Source organism: Carcharhinus amblyrhynchos, chromosome 24 (genome assembly GCF_965287045.1).
Source record: "Carcharhinus amblyrhynchos chromosome 24, sCarAmb.v2.hapA, whole genome shotgun sequence".
Lineage (NCBI taxonomy): Eukaryota > Metazoa > Chordata > Chondrichthyes > Carcharhiniformes > Carcharhinidae > Carcharhinus > Carcharhinus amblyrhynchos.
Window position 1 is genome coordinate 37326146 of NC_137347.1, and position 22891 is coordinate 37349036.

Sequence of the window (22891 nt, forward strand, 5' to 3'; positions counted from 1 at the left end):
TTAATTACCTGCTGCACCTGTCCTTGTGATTCTTGCACAAGGACACCCAGCTCCCTCTGCATAGCAACATGCTGCAATTTTTTTACCATTTAAATAATAGCCAATTTTGCTGTTATTCCTATCAAAATGGATGAGCTCACATTTACCAACATTGTACTCCATCTGCCAGACCCTCGCCCACTCACTTAGACTATCTATATCCCTTTGCAGACTTTCAGCATCCTCTGCACCCTTTGTTCTACCACTCATCTTAGTGTCATCCGCGAATTTTGACACACTACCCTTGGTCCTGAGCCAATCAGATAGATTTGACTTTACAAAGATTGGGTGAAAGCCCATTGGGAGCAGGACCCCCCCCTCCACCTCCCTCCCCACCCACCCGGTAAAGGTGCTATACAAATAAGTTGTTGTTGACTGGTGGTTTGGAGGTCAGAGACGGTGACTAACTTGGCCCCCAGTTGAACATCACACAAATTCCTCCTCAGCCACGGCGTGGGAGATCCAGCGGTATTCAAATGAGAAAACTGTAAGCAAGTTTTTTTTAAAAAAAAAGCTGCACTTTTGCTTTTTAAAGGATTTAGAAAAAAGGAAATAAAGTTACGCGAGGTGTGCAGTGTGAACCGAATGGGTGTCCACCCATCTCACGGGAGGAGGGGGGAAAGAAACTTGTATGCGGGGGAGAAAAATACCAACCCAACGCTGCAAATCGGGTGAGTGAGTGAGTGTGTGTTACAGACAGTAAAGAAAGAATGTGCTGCAAATGGGTAAAATACTGAGTGGGGGCGTTACATACAAAGGAAAGTTGGGGGCGGTGTTGACGCTCAGTTTTGAAAGGGGATTGTTAGGATACAGAAAGGGGAAGTGGGGATCGGGATTATTGGGTTAGAGGCACCCCCTCCCTCCCTCTCTCCCCCTCCCCTTTTCATTGCCCCTTGTTCTGGTTTTGCCTCCAGGCTGGGACTGGCCGGGGTGTCAGTTTCCTGTCGCGTTAATCTCCCTCGCCGCGGGCGGCAAGAATCCCTCTTTTCGTGAGGCAGCGTCCGGGGAGGGGGGCGGAGGGTGGGGTGGGGGGGGGGATGCGTTGTTACTCTGGAGCCCGGGATGTGCGAATTAAAACCACCCGGGAATTAATTGGAAATGACGAGAGGTGTGAAAGCGATCACCAGAGAAACGGTCGGCCCGAGTCTCCAAGCACCCGAGGGGCCATCAGAGAATAACATCCACCCAGAGAGGAGGTAAGAGTTTCTCACCCTGTCCTGCTCCTGCCTTCATTTCAATATCGATGGCCAAGTTTAATGACAGTGCCTGAAAAAAAAATGAACCTCTGGAAATGTACAATGACCGAGCTTAACTGTCCGGCAGAAAGTTTATGATGGCATTTTTCATTTAATATAACTGGGCTGAGAGTAGACTGATCAAATTAAACCTGCAGCGACGGAGTAATTTACACTTCAGTTATTTAATTCCTTTTGTCTGACTGTAATCGCCAGCCCCATTGGCTTAAAATTCAAAGTCGAATTTGAATGGGAAATTGTTCTGTGTCGGAGTGAAATTCCTTTCAATTCACGCCAAGACAGCACCTTACACCAAGCTGGCTATTGTTTTGTCTCGCTCAGAGTCAATGTGTGGCCTGGTTCTTTCATCTCGAGCCTTCAACTTCATTTTATCCCAACCTTGCTTGTCTGCATTTTATCATTGGTGATGTGGTCGTCAGGGAATCTCTCAATCTGCCACCTTTAAATGTTTCTTCCACTCCCCACCTCTCCCATGTCCTGGCGTGAAGAATTGTCACAACCGCCTCCCCCTCTTAGCACATTCTTTATCAAAGACGTGAATACTGTGCTATTCCTCCTCTCCCAATCAATCTCAGGCCTCCAAAACCCACCCTCGGGTGTTGTGTGAGCACAATTTGGATTTTTTTTCCCGAACTGTTGCTTTCGTTGTTGAGCTTTGATGTTGCTAATGCGTCTATAAATCCTGTACATTGAGAGACAGTGAACAGGAGGGTGGATAGGAGCCAGACAGTAAAGATGGCACAAGAGAGTCTAAAATTGGGAAGGAACTTTGTTTTCCACATTTAAGAAAACTTCCTTTAAATCCACAAATTCCTTTAAATCCCTAGATCAACAAATCTCCCAGACATGATGGTTTCCCCCTCTCCTGCTCCAGGTGTTGAAAGAAGTAGGTGGAAAAAAATGAAGATGCTCAATTTTCCAAAGCAGCCCCCATCCCTGAAGCCAGATTTCCAAATTGTGCCTTTGGGTTGCAGAATTGAAAGACACTCCATTATTTAAGAAGAAAGGGGGAAATCAATGGAACCAGGGGCCTGTCAATTTAATGTCAATTTTACAAAAGTTACTGGCATCTATATTCCTTGTTATCCATGTGATGGAGAGAAAGTTGGAGCTTCCCCCATCATTATCCCAAGTTCCAGACTGCAACGTGTATGTAAACGTGCAGGTTGCCACAGCAACCTGGACTCTGAGTGACCTGTAATGCACCATCATTGGGACGGGGTATCAGAGACAGAGTTACTGGGCACTGGGACAAATGTGAACTGGGCAGAGAATCAGTGACCACTTGTGAAAGATCGGTCATGTCTGAAAAGCCTTGAGTTCTTTGAGGAAGTTACCTGCATGGTAAGGGGCAGTTGTGGTCAGAATCCATCTGCATGCATTTGGTGTTGTCTGCCAAACATCAGAAAATTATCTTTAGTGGGGTAATGGTGAAGATTCACCAGAATGATAGGGGCTTAAAAGAGTAGATTCCAAGTACAGCTTGCTTAAAAATAGCTTTAATTCTCTTTGTTTAGACCAGTGTCTTTCAAGCATTTTTTCTGGCGACCCACTTTTACCAAATGGCTGTCCCTTACTATCCACAACATGCTTACTAACACTTGTCTCTGGCCCTGTCTTTCAAAGATCAAAGAACAATACAGCACAGGAAACAGTCCCTTCAGCCCTCCAAGCCTGCGCCGCTCATTGGTCCAACTAGTCCATTCTTTTGTGTCCCTCCGTTCCCAGTCTACTCATGTGACTATCCAGATAAGTCTTAAACGATCCCAGCGTGTCTGCCTCCACATCCCTACTTGGCAGTACATTCCAGGCCCTCACCACCCTCTGTGTAAAATAAGTCCCTCTGATATCTGAGTTAAACCTCGCCCCCCTCACCTTGAACCTGTGACCCCTCGTGTTTGTCACCTCCGACCTGGGAAAAAGCTTCCCACTGTTCGCCATATCCATACCCCTCATAGTCTTATACACCTCTGTTAGGTCTCCCCTCATTCTCCATCTTTCCAGGGAGAACAACCCCAGTTTACCTGATCTCTCCTCATAGCTAAGACCCACCATACCAGGCAACATCCTGGTAAACCTTCTCTGTACTCTCTCCAAAGCCTCCACATTCTTCTGGCAGTGCGGCAACCAGAACTGGATGCAGTATTCCAAATATGGCCTAACCAACTTTCTGTACAGCTGTAACATCAGACGCCAATTGTTATACTCTATACCTGTCCTATAAAGGCAAGCATGCCATGTGCCTTCTTCACCACCTTCTCCACCTGTACTGCCACCTTCAAGGATCTGTGGACTTGCACACCCAGGTCCCTCTGTGTGTATACTTTTGATGGTTCTGCCATTTATTGTATAGCTTCCCCCTACATTAGTTCTACCAAAATGCATCACTTCGCATTTACCTGGATTAAATTCCATCTGCTTTTCACATAACAAAAGGATCCATGTCGGCTTCCTAGAAAGGGAATTGGTGGCAAGTGCATGTACGTACATGACACTTGGCACCAAGGGCATGTACAGGGTGTGCTGTTCTGTTTATTCTGTCTCATGTGGTCATACATGGTACAGCAATGAGAACTTACCCAGAGAGAGAATGGGGGGGAGTGGGGAAGTTCAGGCAATCTTTGAGGATCATTTTTGGTGACCCATTCTTTAACATCCCATGTCTCACCTGTGGGTCATGATCCCCACTTTGAAAAAAATGCTTTAGACAGTTAAGGGATGACCTAATTGAGGTGTTTCAAATATTAAAGTTATTTGGTAGTCCAGACATGGATAAACTTGTTCCTCTGGTGGGAAACCTTGTCTGGACAATATCTAGGCTTGGGCGGACAAGTGGCGAGTGACATTCGCACCACACAAATGCCAGGCAATGATCATCACCACTAAGAGACAATCTAACCACCGCCCCATAACATTCAATGGTGTTACCATCACTGAATCCCCCACTGTCAACAACCTTGGGGTTACCATTGACCAGAAACTCAACTGGATAAAACACTGGCTACAAGGGCAGATCAGAGGATACGAATACTGTGGTAACTCACCTTCTGACTTCCGAGAACCTATCCACTATCTGCAAGGCACAAGTTAGGAGTGTGATGGAATACTCCACACTTGCCTGGATGGGTACAGCTCCAACAACATTCAAGAAGCTTGATCGGCACCACATCCACAAATATCCATTCCCTTCACCATCAACGCTCAGTAGTAGCAGTGTGTACTATCTACAAGATGCACTGCAGCAATTCACTAAAGATCCTTAGCACCTTCCAAACTCACAACCACTTCCGTCTAGAAGGACAATATATTGCCGTCCTTCACCGTTGCTGGGTCAAAATCCTGGATTTTCTCTCTAATGGCATTGTGAGTCAACCCACAGCACGTGGACTACAGCGATTCAAGAAGGCAGCTGACCATCACCTGCTCAAAGGCAACTAGGGATGGGCAATAAATGCTGGCCAGCCAGCGAGTCCCATGATTGAATAAAAAAAATCCAAAACTTGAGGGCATCATCTTAAAATTAGAGCTAAGCTAATCAGGAATGAAATGAGGAAGTATCATTCTATACAGACAGCAGTGCAAACCTGGACCTCAAAGACTCTGGATGCTGGGGGTCAGTTGACATTTTCAAACCCAAGATGAATAGATTTTATTGATCAAAACTGGCTGGAGGTGGAAGAAAGGCTGGTAAATGGTGTTGAAGTTCAGATCAGCCATTATCTAATTCATTAGTAGGACAGTCTACAGGGGCTCATTAACCTACTCTATGAACGTTGGTCCTTACCTATGTGTATTTTTAAAAAATTCTAAACACCTTGTGTATTTCCATACAAAGGCAAAATAATTCAATTAGTTACATTATCAGTGCCGAGGTCTGTATCAGAAATAGGAGCAAGAAATGTACCATATGATTACTCGAGCCTTAGTATAATTGTGGCTAACCTTCTACCACAACCCAATTTCCTCCCCTAGCCCCAGAACCTTTGATTCCTTTAGTGCCAAAGATTTGTCAATCTCAACCACTGAGCATCTTCAGAATGATAGATTTGTTAAAGTGCAGAAAGAGGCCATTTGGCCCATCACGTCTATATCAGCTCTTCAAACCGGCATCATGACTTGGTGCCATTCTCCTGCAATTTCCCGTAGCCCTGCACACTGTTTCTATTCAAATAATCATCTCATTGCCGTCTTGAATGCCTTGATTGAACCTGCCTCCGGAACACTCCAGACCCCAACTATTCGCTATGTGGAAGAAGTTTTTTCTCAAATTTGCATTTGTTTTTTTTGCGAATCTCTTTAAAGCTGTGCCCTCAATTCTTTTATAAGCTGGAACAATTTCTCCTTACCTACTATGTCCAGCCGCCTCCCTCCACCTCCCCGCCCCCCACCACCAGAGATTTTGAACATCTCTATCAAATCTCCACTTAGTCTTTTCTCTCCGAGGAGGAACAGTCTCAACTATTCCAATCTATCCTCATTACTGAACTTCCTCATCCCTGAAACTATTTTTGTAAACCTCTTCTGCACTGTCCCCAATGCATTCACATCCTTCCTATAGTGTGGCACCCAGAACTGTACACAATTCCCCAGCTAAGGTCTAACTAGTGTCCTATGTAAGTTTGGCATAACCTCCTCGCTCTTGTACTCTATGCCCCTATTATTAAAGTCAAAGATACTGTATGTTTTATTAACTGCCCTCTCCATCTGCCCTGCCACCTTCAATGATCTATGCGCATATTCATCCAGGTTCCTCCGTTCCTTTAGAGTTGACCCCTATGTTTTAAATTGTGTCTCTGTGTTCTTCTTATGAAAACGAATCATCTTGCACGACTCTGCACTTGTCTGCCCATTTTACCAACTTGTCTATGTCCTTTTGAAGTTCTGATGTGGGTATGCCGGCGTTGGACTGGCGTAAACACAGTAAAAAGTCTGACAACACCAGGTTTTAGTCCAACCTATTTATTTGATAATATATAAATAGGTTGGACTAAAACCTGGTGTTGTCAGACTTTTTACTTTTGAAGTTCTACAGGCTCCTCACCGTTTCAACATTTACAAAGATTTATATCATCCACAAACTTTGATATTGTCCTCCGCACACCAAGGTTCAGATCTTTAATATATATCAGGAAAAACAGGGGGCCCAATAATGACCTCTGGGGAACACCACTATCAAATCTTGTTCCAACCCAAAAAGAATCCAATGAGTATTACTCCCTGCTTCCAATTACTCAGCCAATTTTGTATCCATGTTCTTATTGCCCCTACTATTCCATAAGCTATAACTTGTCACAAGTCTGGGGTTGTGCATTTTGAGATTTTAAGTGAATAATGTTCTCCTTATCTCAGTCCTAAATACCTGATTCCGTACTTACTCATGACGTTTAGTTCTAGATTCTCCAGTTAGGGAAATCATCCTCTTGGTATTTATCCTGTCAAGTCAATAGACAATTTTATTTGTTGCTATGAGATCACCTGTCAGTGTTCTAATCTCCAGAGAATGCAGGCTTAAGCTTCTCAACTTCTCCTCATTAGACAATTCAAGATCTCAGATTGTGTAGAATTCTGCTCATCTGTAACTGATACTCCAGGTGTGATACAAAATGTACAATAAAATATCTGAAGTAGACTGAAATGCCGCAGGAGATTGACACATCCAAAAGGTGCTGGAACATGGGATTAGAATAGATAAATGCTTTATGGCCAGCACAGATACAATGGGCCAAAGGACCTCTTTCTGTTCTGTAAAACCTGGTGACTCTATGACTTGTTTTGAAGAGCTGTGTTAGACATCATTTAAGTTGCATATACGCATCAATGTGAAGATTTGCTACCAACATAAAATATGTAATGCTACTTCAACAAATGAAGTGTGACTTGGTATTAAATGTGAGACCAGGCTGCACATTGGTGACAGTAAAAATTGTGGCCAAAAAGTAATGTGAAAAACTCTTGGATATTTTACTGCAAGAACTTCAAATGTTAATTTCCAGATTGTCTTGTGTGAGCTTTTCTAAAATTGTTTCACTGGCACTATGACAAATATCCAATTCTTGCTGATTTGAGACCAGTAGAGATAAGGAAGTTGAATTCATTATTGCTAACCTGGCACCAGTGTAAATATAGTAGTCGAAGCCCTGATGTATCATTACAATTTAGATAAGGCTGGTGGAGTAACATTCTCCTTTCCTTGTTGGCATATTGCCTTGTGTGAAATGAGCTTGGGCAGTTTGTATTCCAAACTGTTGTAATGTAGAAAACGTATCACGATTCCAGTAAAACACCCTATGGCATGTTGGAGCACTGATCACCAACCAAAATTTGACGCCAGCTACATAGGGAGATAATAGGAAAGGTGTCCCTTTGTCCGGATTGATTAATATTTCTCAGAACGATCACAAAGTTGGTTGGTACGCAGAAACGGGCATTCTTTCTCGTGCAGGAGAGCTGCTATTCTGAGGTCGAGGCAGGGCAGAAAGTTCCAGTTGGTTCTGCGCACAATTCATGAATGAACTGTGTCCAAAATGTGAAAAATGTTTCATTCCCCATCACTCATTGAATTCTGAAATAAAATCCAATTTTAACCCCCCAAAGACTCAATAAAATCAAATAAAAAGCTTTAAATTTCTGTGGAAGGCACCAAGTGGAGCAGCCTGATGGCTTCTATCAGAAAGCTTCACTGGCACATTAACTGGAATCCATTTTCAATCATCTTTCTCTGATGGCATCTTCAAGTACTGTCTCCATGTAGCTTAACCTTGGATCCAGAAGGCCCTTGATATGTTTCTCCTCTTCTTTGCACCATCCCCCCCAAATCTTAGCATTTACACTGTCTGTGAGTGGAATGTACACAATCTATAAGTGGAATTAGGTTTGAGAAAGAAAGAATGGTGACAAGGAGGAAATTGAATTATTCATTTTATGTTGTTAAGTTCTCCTGCAACTGAGCGCAACCTAAATGTGGAATGTGCAGGAGGGTTTTCAACATATGCCTGACTCTGTAGGAATCAAAACAAAAATAGTTCAGCTTCCTGTTTTTTTCCCCCCAAGAAAGCAATTCCATGAGATAACACGGCCTCTGGAATCTGCATTTTAAATGTTAATGCCACTAGCATGCTGTGAGGCAATTCCACCAACTTGCAAAAATAGTTTTCACTAACGTAATACAAGAAAAATGTGATAGACAACCGGACGTGGTGACAAATATAAGCAGCAAAAGCTTTGTGAGTCACTCGCATTCCTTTTTCCAATAACGTTTTACACAGTTGGTATCCTTATGTTTGTAGTTTGTGGTCCTTAATAGCTCCTCGATCATTACGTTATAAAATGTAATATTTTGAGTCAACATAATAGATTCCAGAACTATTTCAGAGAAGAGGAGGAGTGTTATTTCTGGTGTCCTGGTCAATGTTTATCTTTTAATCAATGTCAAAGAACAAATTATTTGGCTGTTATCATATTGCTGTTTGTGGGATTTGCTGTGGGGATATTAGCTTCTGCCTTTCCTATCTTACAACTGATTATAGTTCAAAAGTACTTTACTAATTATAAAGTGCTTTGAATCATAGAATCAGACAGTGCAGAAGAGACCACTGAGTCTGCACGGACACGCAAGAAATACCTGGCTGCTCATCTAATCCCGTTTGCCAGCACTTGGCTCATACTTTGAATGTAAAAATGTGCCAGCTGCTCATCCAGATTCTTTTTAAAGGAAGTGATGCAATCTGCCTCCACCACCCTCCCAGGCAGCGCATTCCAGACCGTCACCATCATTTGGGTTAAAAAAAATTTTCCTCACATCCCCCCTAAGCCTCCTGCCCTCACCTTGAACTTATGGGGCTGGTGGGGCAGGAGTTGTCGGCAGGACTGTAAGATCCTGTTAGCATAAACAGCAGGAAGATTTCGGTGATAGTGTTTCATATGAGGAGGCACGAGCATTTGTTGTCTTCACCTGAAGTTAAGTTGGATGGCGGAAGATAATTCAATCATAGAATCATTTATATTTTACTTCCATTATGAACTGTCATGTATCATTTCAATTGAAACAGCTTAAGTAACTTGTCCTTGTATAACAATATCCTTTAGCCATCATTGACATTGCAGTATTCGCACTGACGGGATAAACTAATGACAATGTGACAGGTTTACATGGGGAGATCCCATTCTGAATACTTATGAGGAAAACGGTTAAAAAGAAATGTACACAGATTTTAAATAAATGTCAAAGCGTTGATCACTGGCTAATCTTATATTGTTGAGCCTGACAAAAAACTCAGCAACGCAACTATTTGCTTTTCCAAATTTGGCTTAGATCTCCAGAATTATTTTGAATGTGATAGGAATGAGTTGAGAGTGTCACACAAGAACTATTTGGCATGGCATTAAAATGTAAGTATGATTTTTCATTTGTCACATTGGTACCGCTTTTGAAGCATAATTATCAGTGCTATAATCTGAGGTTCTCATAGAAATATTTTTCTCTGTGGTTTCACAGATGTTCCCACGCTGGTTCTTATCAACAGCAGTAATGACAACTTTTACTTTGGGGAAAAAAAAAATTCCCAGGCATTGCCAAAAGGTTTGTGGGAAATAAACAGGAAAGGAGATTCAGCAATTGACCAAAAAAGTTGATGACAAATTTCAACAACACGTTGCACTGATATCATGCTTTTAACAATAACATGTCCCAAGGCACTTCACAGGAGCATTATAAATTTTTTTTTTAACTGAAAAGAGATAGTAAAGAAAACACCAAAGCATAGGTTTTAAGGAGAGCTTTAAAAGAGGAAAGAGAGAAAGGGAATTACAGAATTGAGGCCATGGCAGCCACAGGCCCAGCCACCAATGGTTCAGCAATTAAAACTAGGAATGCTCAATGTTAATTGTATCGTTTGAAGTACAACAGCTGATAGACATTGGGTGCTTACTTATAAGCGTATCTAAAGAAACATTGACTGACATGGGAACAGTGGATTCAGGAGGTATATACTTGTAATCTTGAGTCTATTCCAAGTGAAAGACAGGCATTACTTTTTTTCCTTCAGCAACTGGCAAACAGGAGTAAAACATTCAAGAGGCCAGAATTGAAGGAGTACAGATATCTCGGAGGAAGTGGGGCTGAAGGAAATTCCAGAGACGGAAAGGGGTAAGACCTTGCAGGGATTTTGAGAAGACAGTTGTTGTATTGCTTGACCGGAAGCCAGCTCAGAGTGGACTAAGACACAGGCAACTGAGTTTTGAATGACCTCAGGTTTATGAAGGCAGGAATGAAAAATGATGGGGGAAGCTGGTGCGGACTGAGTAGCAAGAGGAGGAATTACGAGGAGTATATCCCAGCCAGCTGAAAGTTCTGGTGTGAATGGTTGAGCAAAGGGAGGGGAAAGACTCATGAAGCTGGAGTCAGGGAAAGGGCGATACAAAGCTCGAGGATGGTGCGGAAATTGGATGGGCTGAAGCCATAAAGAGACTTGAAGCAGTTGGAATTTCTTGACTGTTCCACAAGAAGTTTAAAATTGTGCAGATCGCAGAATCAGAGGTGGTGCCGTGGGTGGAGAGGGAACACTTTTTATTATTTAGAGATCCATCTTGCTTTTCCAGCCATTTTATTTACATCAGACTACAGGTAGACAAGGCTTTTGTAATGCACATATACTTAGGCCTACTGTATACACATTCAAAAACTAAAAATATTCAAATAGCAAAACGCATTTGACCCCAATGATAAAAGATACTCAACCTATGATGTATTTCCATATAATTAGCTGGAAATATAACACACACAATTTAGTTGCTATTGTAGAGTACAATAACAACTGCAAAAACAATAAGCAAACTGTACAACTGACTAATTGTCTTGTTCAATTATTTCCGCAAAGCAAAGATTTCATTTCTAGAATGAAGAATTTTCAGGATTCTGTCTTTGCTTTGAGCGGTGCTGATTAATATTAAACTTGTTTCTCTGTCTGAGAAAATCCCACAATTTCTGAATGTAAAAAACCTCTAATTTGGGCCTTGATTTGGAAAATCCTGAAAGTTTCCTTTTCCAGAAAAAATGATTTCTACTATTTAGTTATAATCCAGGAACATTTGTATTAATATAAAATGCATAGTATAACTTGCCTATAATTGATGTCTTTAACCTTTGGTAACACCCTTCATTTGGTCCCAGGCACTCAGAATATTTTAAAATCTAGATTAAATATTTAATTAACAAGGTGGTGTTGCACATCTGAGTCAGTGGAAGATTCAAATCAGAACATCTAAAGCAGCAAAACTTTGCAGTTTTTTTTTTCATTTGAACTCAACTCTTCCTTTATCACATACCAGTAGCTCAGTTCAGCAACTGGCTGGTGCCATCCTTGGCATAACTTGGGTTATGAAGGGAACATGAAACAAAATGACCATGTAAAACCAAAATAAATATTCAATCAATGATGGTGTGAAATATATTTTCCCAGTCATCAGCCATGATTCATGTGACAGCATGTCTCCTAGGACACTCATCCTTTGAAAGAGATATCTTTTGACTACATTTGTTATAGAGGCAATCTATGTGTCATGAAATGAAGATCATTTAATATTAATTAACAGTATTTAAATGAAGATAAGGTTTTGTTTTGATTGCCTGAGAAGTGATGTGTGGCATCCCACCATCTAACGATCTTTGCAAAATGAGCTTCTGGTTTTGTGAAGCTTTAACTTTCAATGAAACTTTTAAAGTCTTAACAATGTTTGTGCTCCATATTTCTATCAGTGGGTGGCACAATGGTTAGCAGTGCTGCCTCACAACGCTCGGGACCTGGGTTCAATTCCACTTCAGGTGACTGTCTGTCTGTGCAGAGATGCTTGGACCATATCTTGAGTCAGCATTCACCATTTTGTGAACCTGCGTCTTTACTACAAAGCCTCTTTAAAATGCATTGATTTCAATACAGCGAAGAGCGTATCTTGCTGGACTCTTTGTTAAAATTATGACCTGCTTTGTCATGCTATACATAAGTTATGATGTTGATTAGGACAGAGGTACAAATGGGGAGGAGTCTGTTTTTGGATTGGGTGTGGGCAGTTGTTATAATCAGTTTTGCGATTCACTCTGCCTTGTGGGGGAACTGGAATGGAATCCGAAATGTTGTCTCTGTGTCAGTGTGGGTTTCTTCCCACACTCCAAAGATGTGCAGGTTTGGCGGAGTGGCCATGGTAAATTGGCCCTTAGTGTCCCAAGATGTGGCGGTTAGGGGGATTGGCAGGGTAAATATATGGGGTTACAGGGCTAGAGCCTGGGTGGGATTGTTGATGGTGCAGGCTCAGTGGGCTGAATGGCCTTCTGCACTGTAGGGATTCAAAAATTCTATAACCTAAAATTAAATGAAATGTTCATTAGGCCAATAAGTGCCACTCTAATCTTCTGTGGAATTATTTGATGCATTTTTACCTCAATAACACAACAAAAGTCAGGAGGCATGAGAAAAGGTTCTCATGCCTCCCTCTAAGACTTGCATTTATGTATCACCTTTTCTGACCACCGGTGCTTTTCAACCAATGAAGTACTCCTGAAACATAAGAACATAAGAAATAGGAGCAGGAGTAGGCCATCCAGCCCTTCGAGCCTGCCCCGCCATTCAATAAGATCATGGCTGATCTGTCGTGGCTCAGTTCCACATTCCCGCCCTGTCCCCATAACCCTTAATCCCCTCGCTTATCAAAAACCCATCAACCCGCGTCTTAAAAATATTGAGCGAGGCAGCCTCCACCACTTCAACGGGCAGAGAATTCCAGAGATTCACCACCCTTTGAGTGAAGAAGTTCCTCCTCAACTCCGTTCTAAAACACACCCCCCCTTTATCTTGAGGCTGTGCCCCCTAGTCCTACTGTCCTTTCTGAGCGGGAAGAGCCTCTCCACCTCTATCCTATCCATCCCATTCATCATCTTATACGTCTCAATGAGATCTCCCCTCATTCTTCTAAACTCTAACGAGTACAAGCCTAGTTTATTCAGCCTCTCCTCATAGCTCAACCCCCTCAACTCCGGCATCAGCCTAGTAAACCTCCTCTGCACTCCCTCCAAGGCCAAAATATCCTTGCGTAAGTACGGCGACCAAAATGGCACACAGTACTCCAGCTGCGGCCTCACCAATGCCCTATACAGCCGCAGCAAGACCTCCCTACTTTTATATTCAATCCCCCTCGCTATGAAGGCCAGCATCCCATTCGCCTTCCTGACCACCTGCTGCACCTGCAGGCTGGGTTTTTGCGACTCATGCACAAGGACCCCGAGGTCCCTCTGCACCGTCGCCTGCTGCAGTTTTTCACCCCGTAAGTAATAGTCCTTCCTACCATTATTGTCACTGTTGTAATGTAGCAGCCAACCTCTTTCCAGCAATTCCCACAAACAGCAATGTGATAATCAGATAAACTGCTTTTCAGTATATTGAGGAATAAATACTAATTCAACATCAGGGATAAATTTCCTGATTTTTTTTCCCCTGCAGTAGTGCCATGGGATTTTTTTTACCAGCCCCCCCCGCAATCAGAGGCTTCGGATTAATGTCTCATCTGAAAGATGACATTGCCTCTGACAGTGCGCTTCCTCCGTATTCCACAGGAACATCAGTCTTGCCCATGTGTCTGAATACTTCAAGAAGGATTGAAATTCTATGGGTTTTGTGTCTCCTTTTATCATTGCATCATAAAATCCCTACAGTGCAGAAGGAGGGCATTCGGCCCATCATGTCTGCACCAACTACAATCCCACTCAGGCCCTATCCCCAAAAGTCTACTAACCCCCGCATACAATGGGGCAATTTAGCATGGCCAGTCAATTTTACCTGCACATCTTTGGAGTGTGGGAGGAAACGAGAGCGCCCTGAGGAAACCCACACAGACACGGGGAGAATGTGCAAACTCCACACAGACAGTGATCCAAGCCAGGAATTGAACCCGGGTTCCTTGCACTGTGAGGCAGCAGTGCTAAGCACTGTGCCACTGTACCTCCCCACATATGTAATCTCATATTCAACCAAAACAGATTAACTGGTCAACCAGCTGAGTGCTGGGAGCTTTCACGGGCATGACACCAACTTCTAACCCAGTTCGGTGCTTTGGGACGTTTCTAAAGTATGATTTTTTTTGAGTCAGAAGCCAGCCTGTGCCTTAAAATAAGTTTTATTTCCAAGGCAGCCAAGTAAAATCACAGAGTCTCCCAGTTCCTCCCATATCCAGTCAATTGGTTTATATAGGTTTGCAATGATTTCCTAATCATATCCCAGTTTGTTTTTACTCACTCTTTTAGCTTTTGCAAATTTAAATTTCCTCCTCCTTTTTCCACTTAATTACTTCCCCCCCCGCCTTTTTGCTGAAGGGGATGATTTATTGTTGGTTTACGCAGATGCTGCCAATCTCTGGTAAAAGCATTTATTTGTGCCTTTGAAATTAGTTGATAATGGAAAGAATCCAGGCTTGACCAAGACTAACAGGTCATTCAGCTATTTCTGGGGCCCTGTTTTGCTCGAAATGGCTGCACGTTTACCTAAAATAGTGCCAGTACTTCAAAGCAATTTACTGGCTGTTAAGAGTTTGGAGACTTTGCTGAGAGTTTATTTATTAGTGTGACAAGTAGGCTTACATTAACACTGCAATGAAGTTACTGTGAAATCCCCGAGTTGCCACACTCTGGCGCCTTTGGGAACACTGAGGGAGAATTTAGCATGGCCAATTCACCTAACTAGCACGTCTTTCAGACTGTGGGAGGAAACTGGAGCACCTGGAGGAAACCCACACAGACACGGGGAGAACATGCAGACTCCGCACAGACAGTGACTCAAGCTGGAAATCAAACCCAGGTCCCTGGTGCTGTGAGGCAGCAGTGCTAACCACTGTGCCACCCAGTGCCACCGTGCCAACACAATGAGGTATGAATGGTATTCTTCTCAGAAGAAGCTGAGGAGATAGAAATTCTGCTTCCAGTCCCCGGCTCACTCTGGGAGCACACCACTTGTCCCAGCCTGTGGTCTGTATATTCATAGATGTGATGTGGGGTTCCGCTGGTTACGCTCCCCCTATGCGCTGGCAGCGCTGAAATGGAACTCTAAAATCACGGTTTCCAACTTTGAAATTGGAATGACTTTTTATTGTGAGGACTTTTCCTGGGATAGAGAACAGTGTTTTGGGCTCCCAAACACATCTGCAATCATTTTTCCCTCTCAGTAACTAATTGCAGTTATTATTAATAAAAATTTTGGCTGTATTTTTGTTATGAACACTTCTTGATCACTATTTGCTCATTTTCTCCCTTGCAGCCAGGGAGGTTTAATCTATGGTCAAGTGTAACAGTGCAGATGTTGAGCATACTGTGAATTTCACTTTTAAAACACTGTCCAAATACTTTCCAAAATAACAGCACAAGGGTAACCATTAGCAACCATCTGCAAAACGCATTCTGTGAATCATGCTCAAAGCTGCTGGTACACTTTATAGGTTTAGAAAATCGGAACAAAGCCATTGGTTCATGTGTTTGCAATGTACAGTGTCCTAAAGGGACAAATAGTTTTATTATTTGTACACATGGAATGCGAGATGTTGTGTATTTTGTTACATTTGAAAGCCATCAGCCCCAGCCAATTACTAAACCGTATCAAAGCTGCTGGAGTTGTTCCCCTGGCTGACCTCCCATTTTGCACCCTCTGTACACTTGAGCTTATCCAACATTTCTGCTGCTTTTAACCTAACTCTTACCAAATTCTTTTTACCCATCATCTCCAGTGTTTGCTGACTGCATTGACTCGCAGTCCAGCAATACCTTGATTTTTAAATTCTCGCCATTTTTTCAAATCCCCGTCTGGCTCCCCCCATCTCACAAGAAATAGGAGCAAGAGTTGACCATATGTCCCATGATGCCATTCATGTGATGATATCTGATCTTCTGCCTGAGCGGCACCTTTCTTTCTGCTCTCCGTATCTGCTGATGACCAATGGGGTAAAACCATCTCTTTCAACCTTGAATGTATTCAATGGTGGACCTTCCACATCCCCTCTTGGGTAGAGAATTCCAAAGGTACACGATGCTCTGAGTGAAGAAATTTCTCTTCACCTCAATCCAAATGATTATCCTGAGATTGTGCCCCTTTGTTCTAAATACCCCAAAAAGGGGAAACAACCTTGCAAATTCTTTCCTGCCAAACTCCTTCAGAGTTTTGAATGTTTCACTGGGGTTGCGTCTTGTCCTTCTAAATGAAGAAGAGCATAGGCTCAGTTTACCCGATCACTCTCTTCGTAGCTTGCCCCTCTCACCCCAGGAACCAATCTAATTAACCTTCGCTCTACAGCTTCTGATGTCAGTGTATTTGGAGACCAAAACCTCCCATGGTATTCCAGGTGTGTTCTCACCAAAGCCCTGGACAATTGTAGCAAGACTTGCTTAATCTCATAATTGATCAAATCTCCTTACGATAAAGGCCAATGTACCATTGACCTTTCTAATTGCTTGTGGAACCTGCATTCTAACCTTCTGTTTCTTTACAATTATACCCAATTCTCTTTCTATATCAAGTTTCACACCTTTGTTACAGACAGGAGGGGAATGGAATGAAATAGTCCTGATTTCTTCCCTCTCTTCCTATCTATAAACAAAAAGGTGTTTCTGATTTTCTTTTTATTTCCCCTCAGTGTATTCTTCCATCCTTTGAATAATCTGCTATTAATAACTCAACAACAAACTGGAAACACAGTCAAATGAGAGGGATTGTTTATTTTAGACACAGACGAAATGTGGGAAGAGGTTTCAGAATGTTCCCTCCTTTTGCATTCATTCAATAAAAGAAGGTTAACGGGAAGATGGGGCTTCAGGGCAAAGAGCACAATGAAAATAAGAGTTAGCGTTTCTTGTGAGTCCAGGATCAGAAGTCCAATGGTGAATTCCTTCCGAGGTTAACAGGCTGAAACTGTTAATCCATCTTCCCAGAAACCAGGTCTCCACAATGGAGGAAGTTGTGCAGAGACAAATTCACCTTATAGACACTGATGCAGAGTTCTGACGTTTGCAGTTGTACTAATGTAGGCAGGGGCCAGGCAATTAACCTGAACAGAGCACTTTCTACTGCTGCCTGTTAGATGGTAAAGTGGTAGACTGCCTGAGTTCAGTTCCACATGGCAATGTTACAGGTTCTAGCACTTGGGGGCGGTCCTGTGATTTACCTCTCACTATTTCTCCTGTGTTTTGGATAAAGGATGTATTTTCCCAGGCCTGAAATCTTGACAGGTTTACTAGGGGAGTTGGGATCCCCCTTGTCCTTGTACACTGTCCGTGCCCAGAGCTCTGCCTTAGAAATGTAAAGGGTGTTGGTGCCTTTCTTTGGAATTTGATGTTCTGCAGTCATGGGGAGTTAGCACTTGTTTAGAGATAACAAGGTCCCTGTTGGCTTTCTGAAGCTTAGAAATTCCTCTGGTATCAGTCAGGTACATCAGGCTAAAGCCTTTGTCTATTTGATGTAGATATATAGTTCCCTTCCTGTCTTTAGGTTGGCACAATTTCTGTAATTTATTCTGTTTTTAAATTATCAAAGTTAATAACTTCATTTCCATGTAATATCTTCATTTACCACTTTGTTGCCTATTCACTTAACCTGCCGATATCTCTTTGTATCCTCCCCACAGCTTACATTCCCATATTGTCAGCAAACCTGGATACAGTAATGTTGGTCTTTGTATTCACCTGCAGACCCACAACTCCGCAAAAGCTCTGTTAGACCAGTTTTCTGTCTCTTCCATATCCCCAATTTTCATTGCACCATCATTGGCAGCCATCCAGGTCCCAAGCTCTGGAATTCCCTCAAGCAAATCTCTGCTTTCTGTCTCTTCTTCTATGATACTCTGTAAAACTGATCTTGGTTGAGATGTCTTTACTGTGTTAAACTAAACCAGTTGTTTGAGTGCTGTGTTCCAGTGTTTTGCTAAAATATTACAGATGCGTTTGTGAGCTCAGTCCTTCAGATCATTTTCATTTTGCATTTATACTTTTCATCCTGTATTTCTTCATTTTCCCATTACATTCCCTCCATTTTCTCTCACTAAAGTCACATTTTGCTTTTAAGAGATTTTTTTAACTTGTTTTTTTGATGGACAATGTGTCTTATCTACCAGTTGTATTCCAGTGCTTGTTTTGTGGTTGGCATAAGTGAGTATTTGTGATTACAACATCCAGCTTCCATTTTAAAATGTGTTATCTCTCTAAGTGTGCGTGCTTATCTCTCTAGTCGATGTGTTTTTTCTGCTTTAATGTAACTTTTCTCCCCTTTTGTTTTAAGTGAAATTAAAACGCGGCAACATGACGACCATGGTGGGAGAGCCAGCTATAAGGAGCCAAGAAAACTTCAGTGGCCAACCAGATGTTTCTTCACCTCCTAGAGCAATACAGCCAAAGGACAGATCCAGAGATAACAAAGTTGTCAAAGCAAAAATCAAAATGCGTTCCCCTCCTGGGCTTTTCATTATATTAGGACTGTTTATCGTCACGGTGGGGATTGCTATAGCAGTTGTTGGTTACTGGCCACATAAGCACAATTCTTGGGTATCGGTGACTCACCAAGGAATAAACTCTAGTGAATCAAATGTTGTGACTCAGCGTGTGAGGGTAAGGCTACCATCTCACCCTACACCAAAGCATGAGAAGTTGAAGTTGATTGGACCGCTGATCATGGGTTTTGGATTATTCATATTCATCTGTGCGAACACGGTGTTACAGGAAAACCGGGACAGGGAAACAAGACTTTTAGCGCAGAGAAATATTTATTCTATGGCCAGCCAAGCTTGTAATGGAGAGAATAAAGAACCAAAACAGGTTGTGCATAGTCCCTGCCCTACCTCCACAGATACCAATTTTAGATGTTTAGAACAGTGTTGTGCCACTGAAAAATTCTGTAGAGCATTACATGGTCATGCAAGCCCTCAAAGTACAGATATATGGACAGATTGTCACAGGTCTGTTAAGCATAAAATGACTGCCCAATTGCTGCATCACAAAAGACCTTCTCCATCCATCTCTCTTCATAGTGTACAATCAGACTCTTGCAATTCCAGTGAAAGAAACCTCAACGTCCCCTTGAGCTGTGACACTGACTCAATTTCCATGTCAGTAGTATTACCAGTTATTAAACTCAACAACTGCATCATTGACACTCCTGATGTTACTGCTATGATGGAAGATATTGAACTGGATCAGAAATTGGTCATGGTTTCCACTGAAGATTTAAGCCAGCTACAAAGCTACGGGTACGTTCGGTCTAACAGTATTCGCAGCGCTGATGATGCTACTCGGATTGTGCACATGGATTGTTCCTTGCCCAGTAAAGCATTTTCCACCAGGTTAGTTGGGAAGTTGCTGTCCCCAGGCACTGCCAGGAAAGTGTACGGTTCAGACATGCAACTTCACACGCCGTGTGGTTACTCCAAGTCATTTGACCTCGGGAAAGATGCAACTAAACTCAGTGAACAGAAAGGAGAGCAGAAGCATCGGAGCTGGCCACGTCTGGATTGCAGTTACCTCAAAAAGTATCTGAAACTGGAAAACAGAGAGGATTCTGTGGACAGGTTGCTTGAGCAGGTGGAACGCGAGTACGCGAATGAAGAACAAAACATTCAGGAGTTGAGCAGCTCCAAAGAATGAACAAAATCAAAGATAGTTGTAAATTGGAAGATTTGTGGGTTCCAAATGTTTTACCCAGGTGGTTATTTCTGTGAAGCCACCATTTGGGAACAATTAAAAATTTTGTTCGCTGACAGCAACTGATTTGCAAAATGAATGGCCCATTTTTGTTTTTGTTGTAATTACGCCAGCTCGTGGTTGAGCGGGGAGGGTAATAAGCTGCCTGCTTATCGCTGCAGACTTTAGGCTTCAGGTCAGCAATTACAACACCAGCCCCTCAGACAGTTAAAACAGTGACCTATTTGATTTGTCGGAGACTATGAAATGATTCTCTGAGACCCCCTAACAGAAGCTTCCTAAGAAATGAAATCTATTCAACTGAACAGTTTTTTTTCTCTGCATCCCTAATACTTGTTCCACTATGATTAGAACCTCTTTTTCTCCAGTAAATTTCTTTTCCTGTTTCCATGTGATCATTTCAAGAGTGGACTCCCTCCTTTTCTTAGTCCTCATTAGCACTTAATAAAAATTCCATATGGATGGGGTCAGCTCCTAACTTTATGCTGACAAAACTTACCTTACCATCCCCTTTGACTCTTCAAATGTTAATCAGCTCTCTGGGGACTCACTCAAGCTCAAGTGGTGAAACCTGGAAGCCATGCTATTTTGCACCTCTCAAACACTCCAAACTTTATCCCCAGTATTTGTTGCCCTGTGACTGCCCCCCCAAACCCCTCCCTGAGCTGCTCAATTAGCTTGAACCAGATTGTGCATGCTCTGAGTAATTCATTTGACCCCAAACTGACCTCCAGCCTCCTACTTTCCATCCACTAAAAGTCAATTATTTCCACCTCCTATATTGTCTGATTATACTTTGACTCCATCTCTGTCATTTCAACCTGTTGTGGCCAATATTATATTATACTCATTCTAAAATACTAAATTATAAATTAAAAATGATAAAATACTTGTTCAATGAAATCCTAAACACCATTTAACAAAGATTTCTGATGGTGTAAACTCTGCATTCACATCCCCCTCACACCAGGCAAAGTCTCTGTCACTCTTCTCTTATCCACATCCATTGTCCTACTCCAGCTAGTCAGAGAGTTTAAAAAAAACCCACAGCTTAATATTTACACATTTATGAATTTTTATTTACAGATACACATTACAAGCATCAGCCTCCCAACCCAACAGCCACAGATTCACTCTGCTCCTATTTATATACCTCTTTTGAAAAACCCATGAAGAGTTAAGTGCCCCATTTGAAAGTGGCACACTCACTAACAAAATAAAACCAAAACTTTAAAGGTAATTTAATAGCTCGAATTAAAATGACGTTCCCTGGGTTGATAATGCACTCCAGTTTCTCTGGTGACCATTGGTTTTGGAAAGCCTGAAGCCAGCTGGCAGAGACCATCTGCTCCAAGAGAGGCAGTCCAGTTGTACTGGCTGCTGTTGCCAGGGCCTGTTGATAGCCACCTTGGCCTGGCTCAGGAGCAGATCCACGAGGAGATATCCCAATCTTCCCACTTCCTTTCCACACTGGGTGGCTGAAGATCAGGAGCACGGGACTGAAGTCCCAAGAAATACAGGAGCAGCTCCCACTGGAAAAGGGACTGCAGCCTCTCACAATCTATACAAATGTGAGTTACAGACTGGAAGAGAAATTATAAGTGGCAGAGTGTGTAATCATTAATTACATGGGACTGCCTGTGCAACACCCTCTAACAACCTGTTCTTATTTATCAGAGTCCAAGCGAATCTCCAGTTAATGCCCAACACCTGCATACATTTCATTGAACCACAGACTACTAACAACATAGGAGAAGGCCATTTGGCCCATTATGTCAGGACTGGTTCTCTGAAAGAGCAATTCACCTACTGCCTCTCCCCTGCAGTTCTGCAAACCTTTCCTTTCCAGATCCAATTCCCTTCTGAAAGCCATGGTTGAATCTGCTTCCATCTCACTTCCGGATCCTAACCACTGGCTGCATAAAAACATTTCTCTTTATTTCACCATTGCTTCTTTTATCAAATACCTTCAATCTGTGTCCTCTGGTTCTCGATCCTACTAGCAATGGGAATCATTTAACTCATCTATTTTGTCCAGATCCCCCTCAAATTTGAATACAATATCTCTTTTAAATCTCCTCTCAAACCATTCCTTCAAGAACAGTCTTGAGATTTGCAAAATATACTCAATTAACATCCATTATTTCCTCATTCCGCAACGTGTTGTAAATGAGGATTTCAACTTCAAACTAATCTGCAGCCTTGTATCTCCCAAAGTCTGTAATCTCCTAGAGTTCAAGACTGTCCTGTGTTCTTCGAACGCGGGCCCCCTCTGCAGCCTCTCCTTTCATTCCATCTTCAATGAAAGATCCTTCAGCTGCCTATCCTGGAATTTGTTTCCTAAACATCTCACCAAAACCTATCCCATAATTGGGGAATTCCACCACTTTGAAAGCACGAGATAAATTCAGATGGCTGTTACTGGGGCAAAAGTGCCTGATTATTACTAATGAGAACTCACTCATTTATTTACCACTTCCTGTCGTGTTTCCACTTTAGATAGTTCCTTCAGTTGGATGGGTGAATAAGCATGAAAAACATTAGCTCCTCGGTGGATCCCAGCTATTTGCAGCTTGTCTGTATTTTCAAGTAGTGATTTGAACAAAAACAAATGGAGTTTTGTGTTCATTCTAGAGATGGTGAATGAAGGGAAGGGGGAGCCTCCCACATACAGTAAGTAATATGTTCTATATAGAAGCCCTGTTCAAATATCTGACAGAACTTGTCTAAGGTGCATAGTTGAAAGTCCATTTGTGCTGGGATTTGAGTACAAATCCAGAATCCGTATTTTTAAAAATTCATTGATGTGACATGGGCAATGCTGGCTGGCCAGCATTTACTGCCCATCACTGGTCACCCTTGAACTGAGTGGCTCGCTAGGTAA

At 42.4% G+C, this 22891-nt stretch overlaps 1 protein-coding gene across 5 annotated transcripts; it reads left to right on the forward strand.

The window, feature by feature from the left end:
• The first annotated feature begins 444 nt into the window (after nt 1–444).
• On the forward strand, nt 445–20467 carry LOC145357825 (transmembrane protein 200A-like). Of its 5 annotated transcripts, none has more exons than XM_080211352.1 (3): nt 445–526; nt 10340–10440; nt 18593–20467. In XM_080211352.1, exon 3 carries the CDS (start codon nt 18613–18615, stop codon nt 19948–19950), a length of 1338 nt encoding a protein of 445 aa, XP_080067478.1. In that variant the 5' UTR covers nt 445–526; nt 10340–10440; nt 18593–18612; the 3' UTR covers nt 19951–20467. The 5 variants fall into 5 exon arrangements, with proteins under 5 accessions (XP_080067478.1, XP_080067479.1, XP_080067475.1 ...); XM_080211350.1 differs by lacking the exon at nt 445–526 and adding an exon at nt 1087–1235; XM_080211353.1 differs by lacking the exon at nt 10340–10440 and having other exon boundaries at nt 481–526.
• Nucleotides 20468–22891: the final 2424 nt, after the last annotated feature.

Bases quoted from the DNA above. Each gene is read 5' to 3' on its own strand.
- LOC145357825 (XM_080211349.1), top strand. From the start codon at position 671: ATGCGGGGGAGAAAAATACCAACCCAACGCTGCAAATCGG. The intron at 711-18,592 runs GTGAGTGAGTGA...TTTTGTTTTAAG, and splicing joins AACCCAACGCTGCAAATCGG to TGAAATTAAAACGCGGCAAC.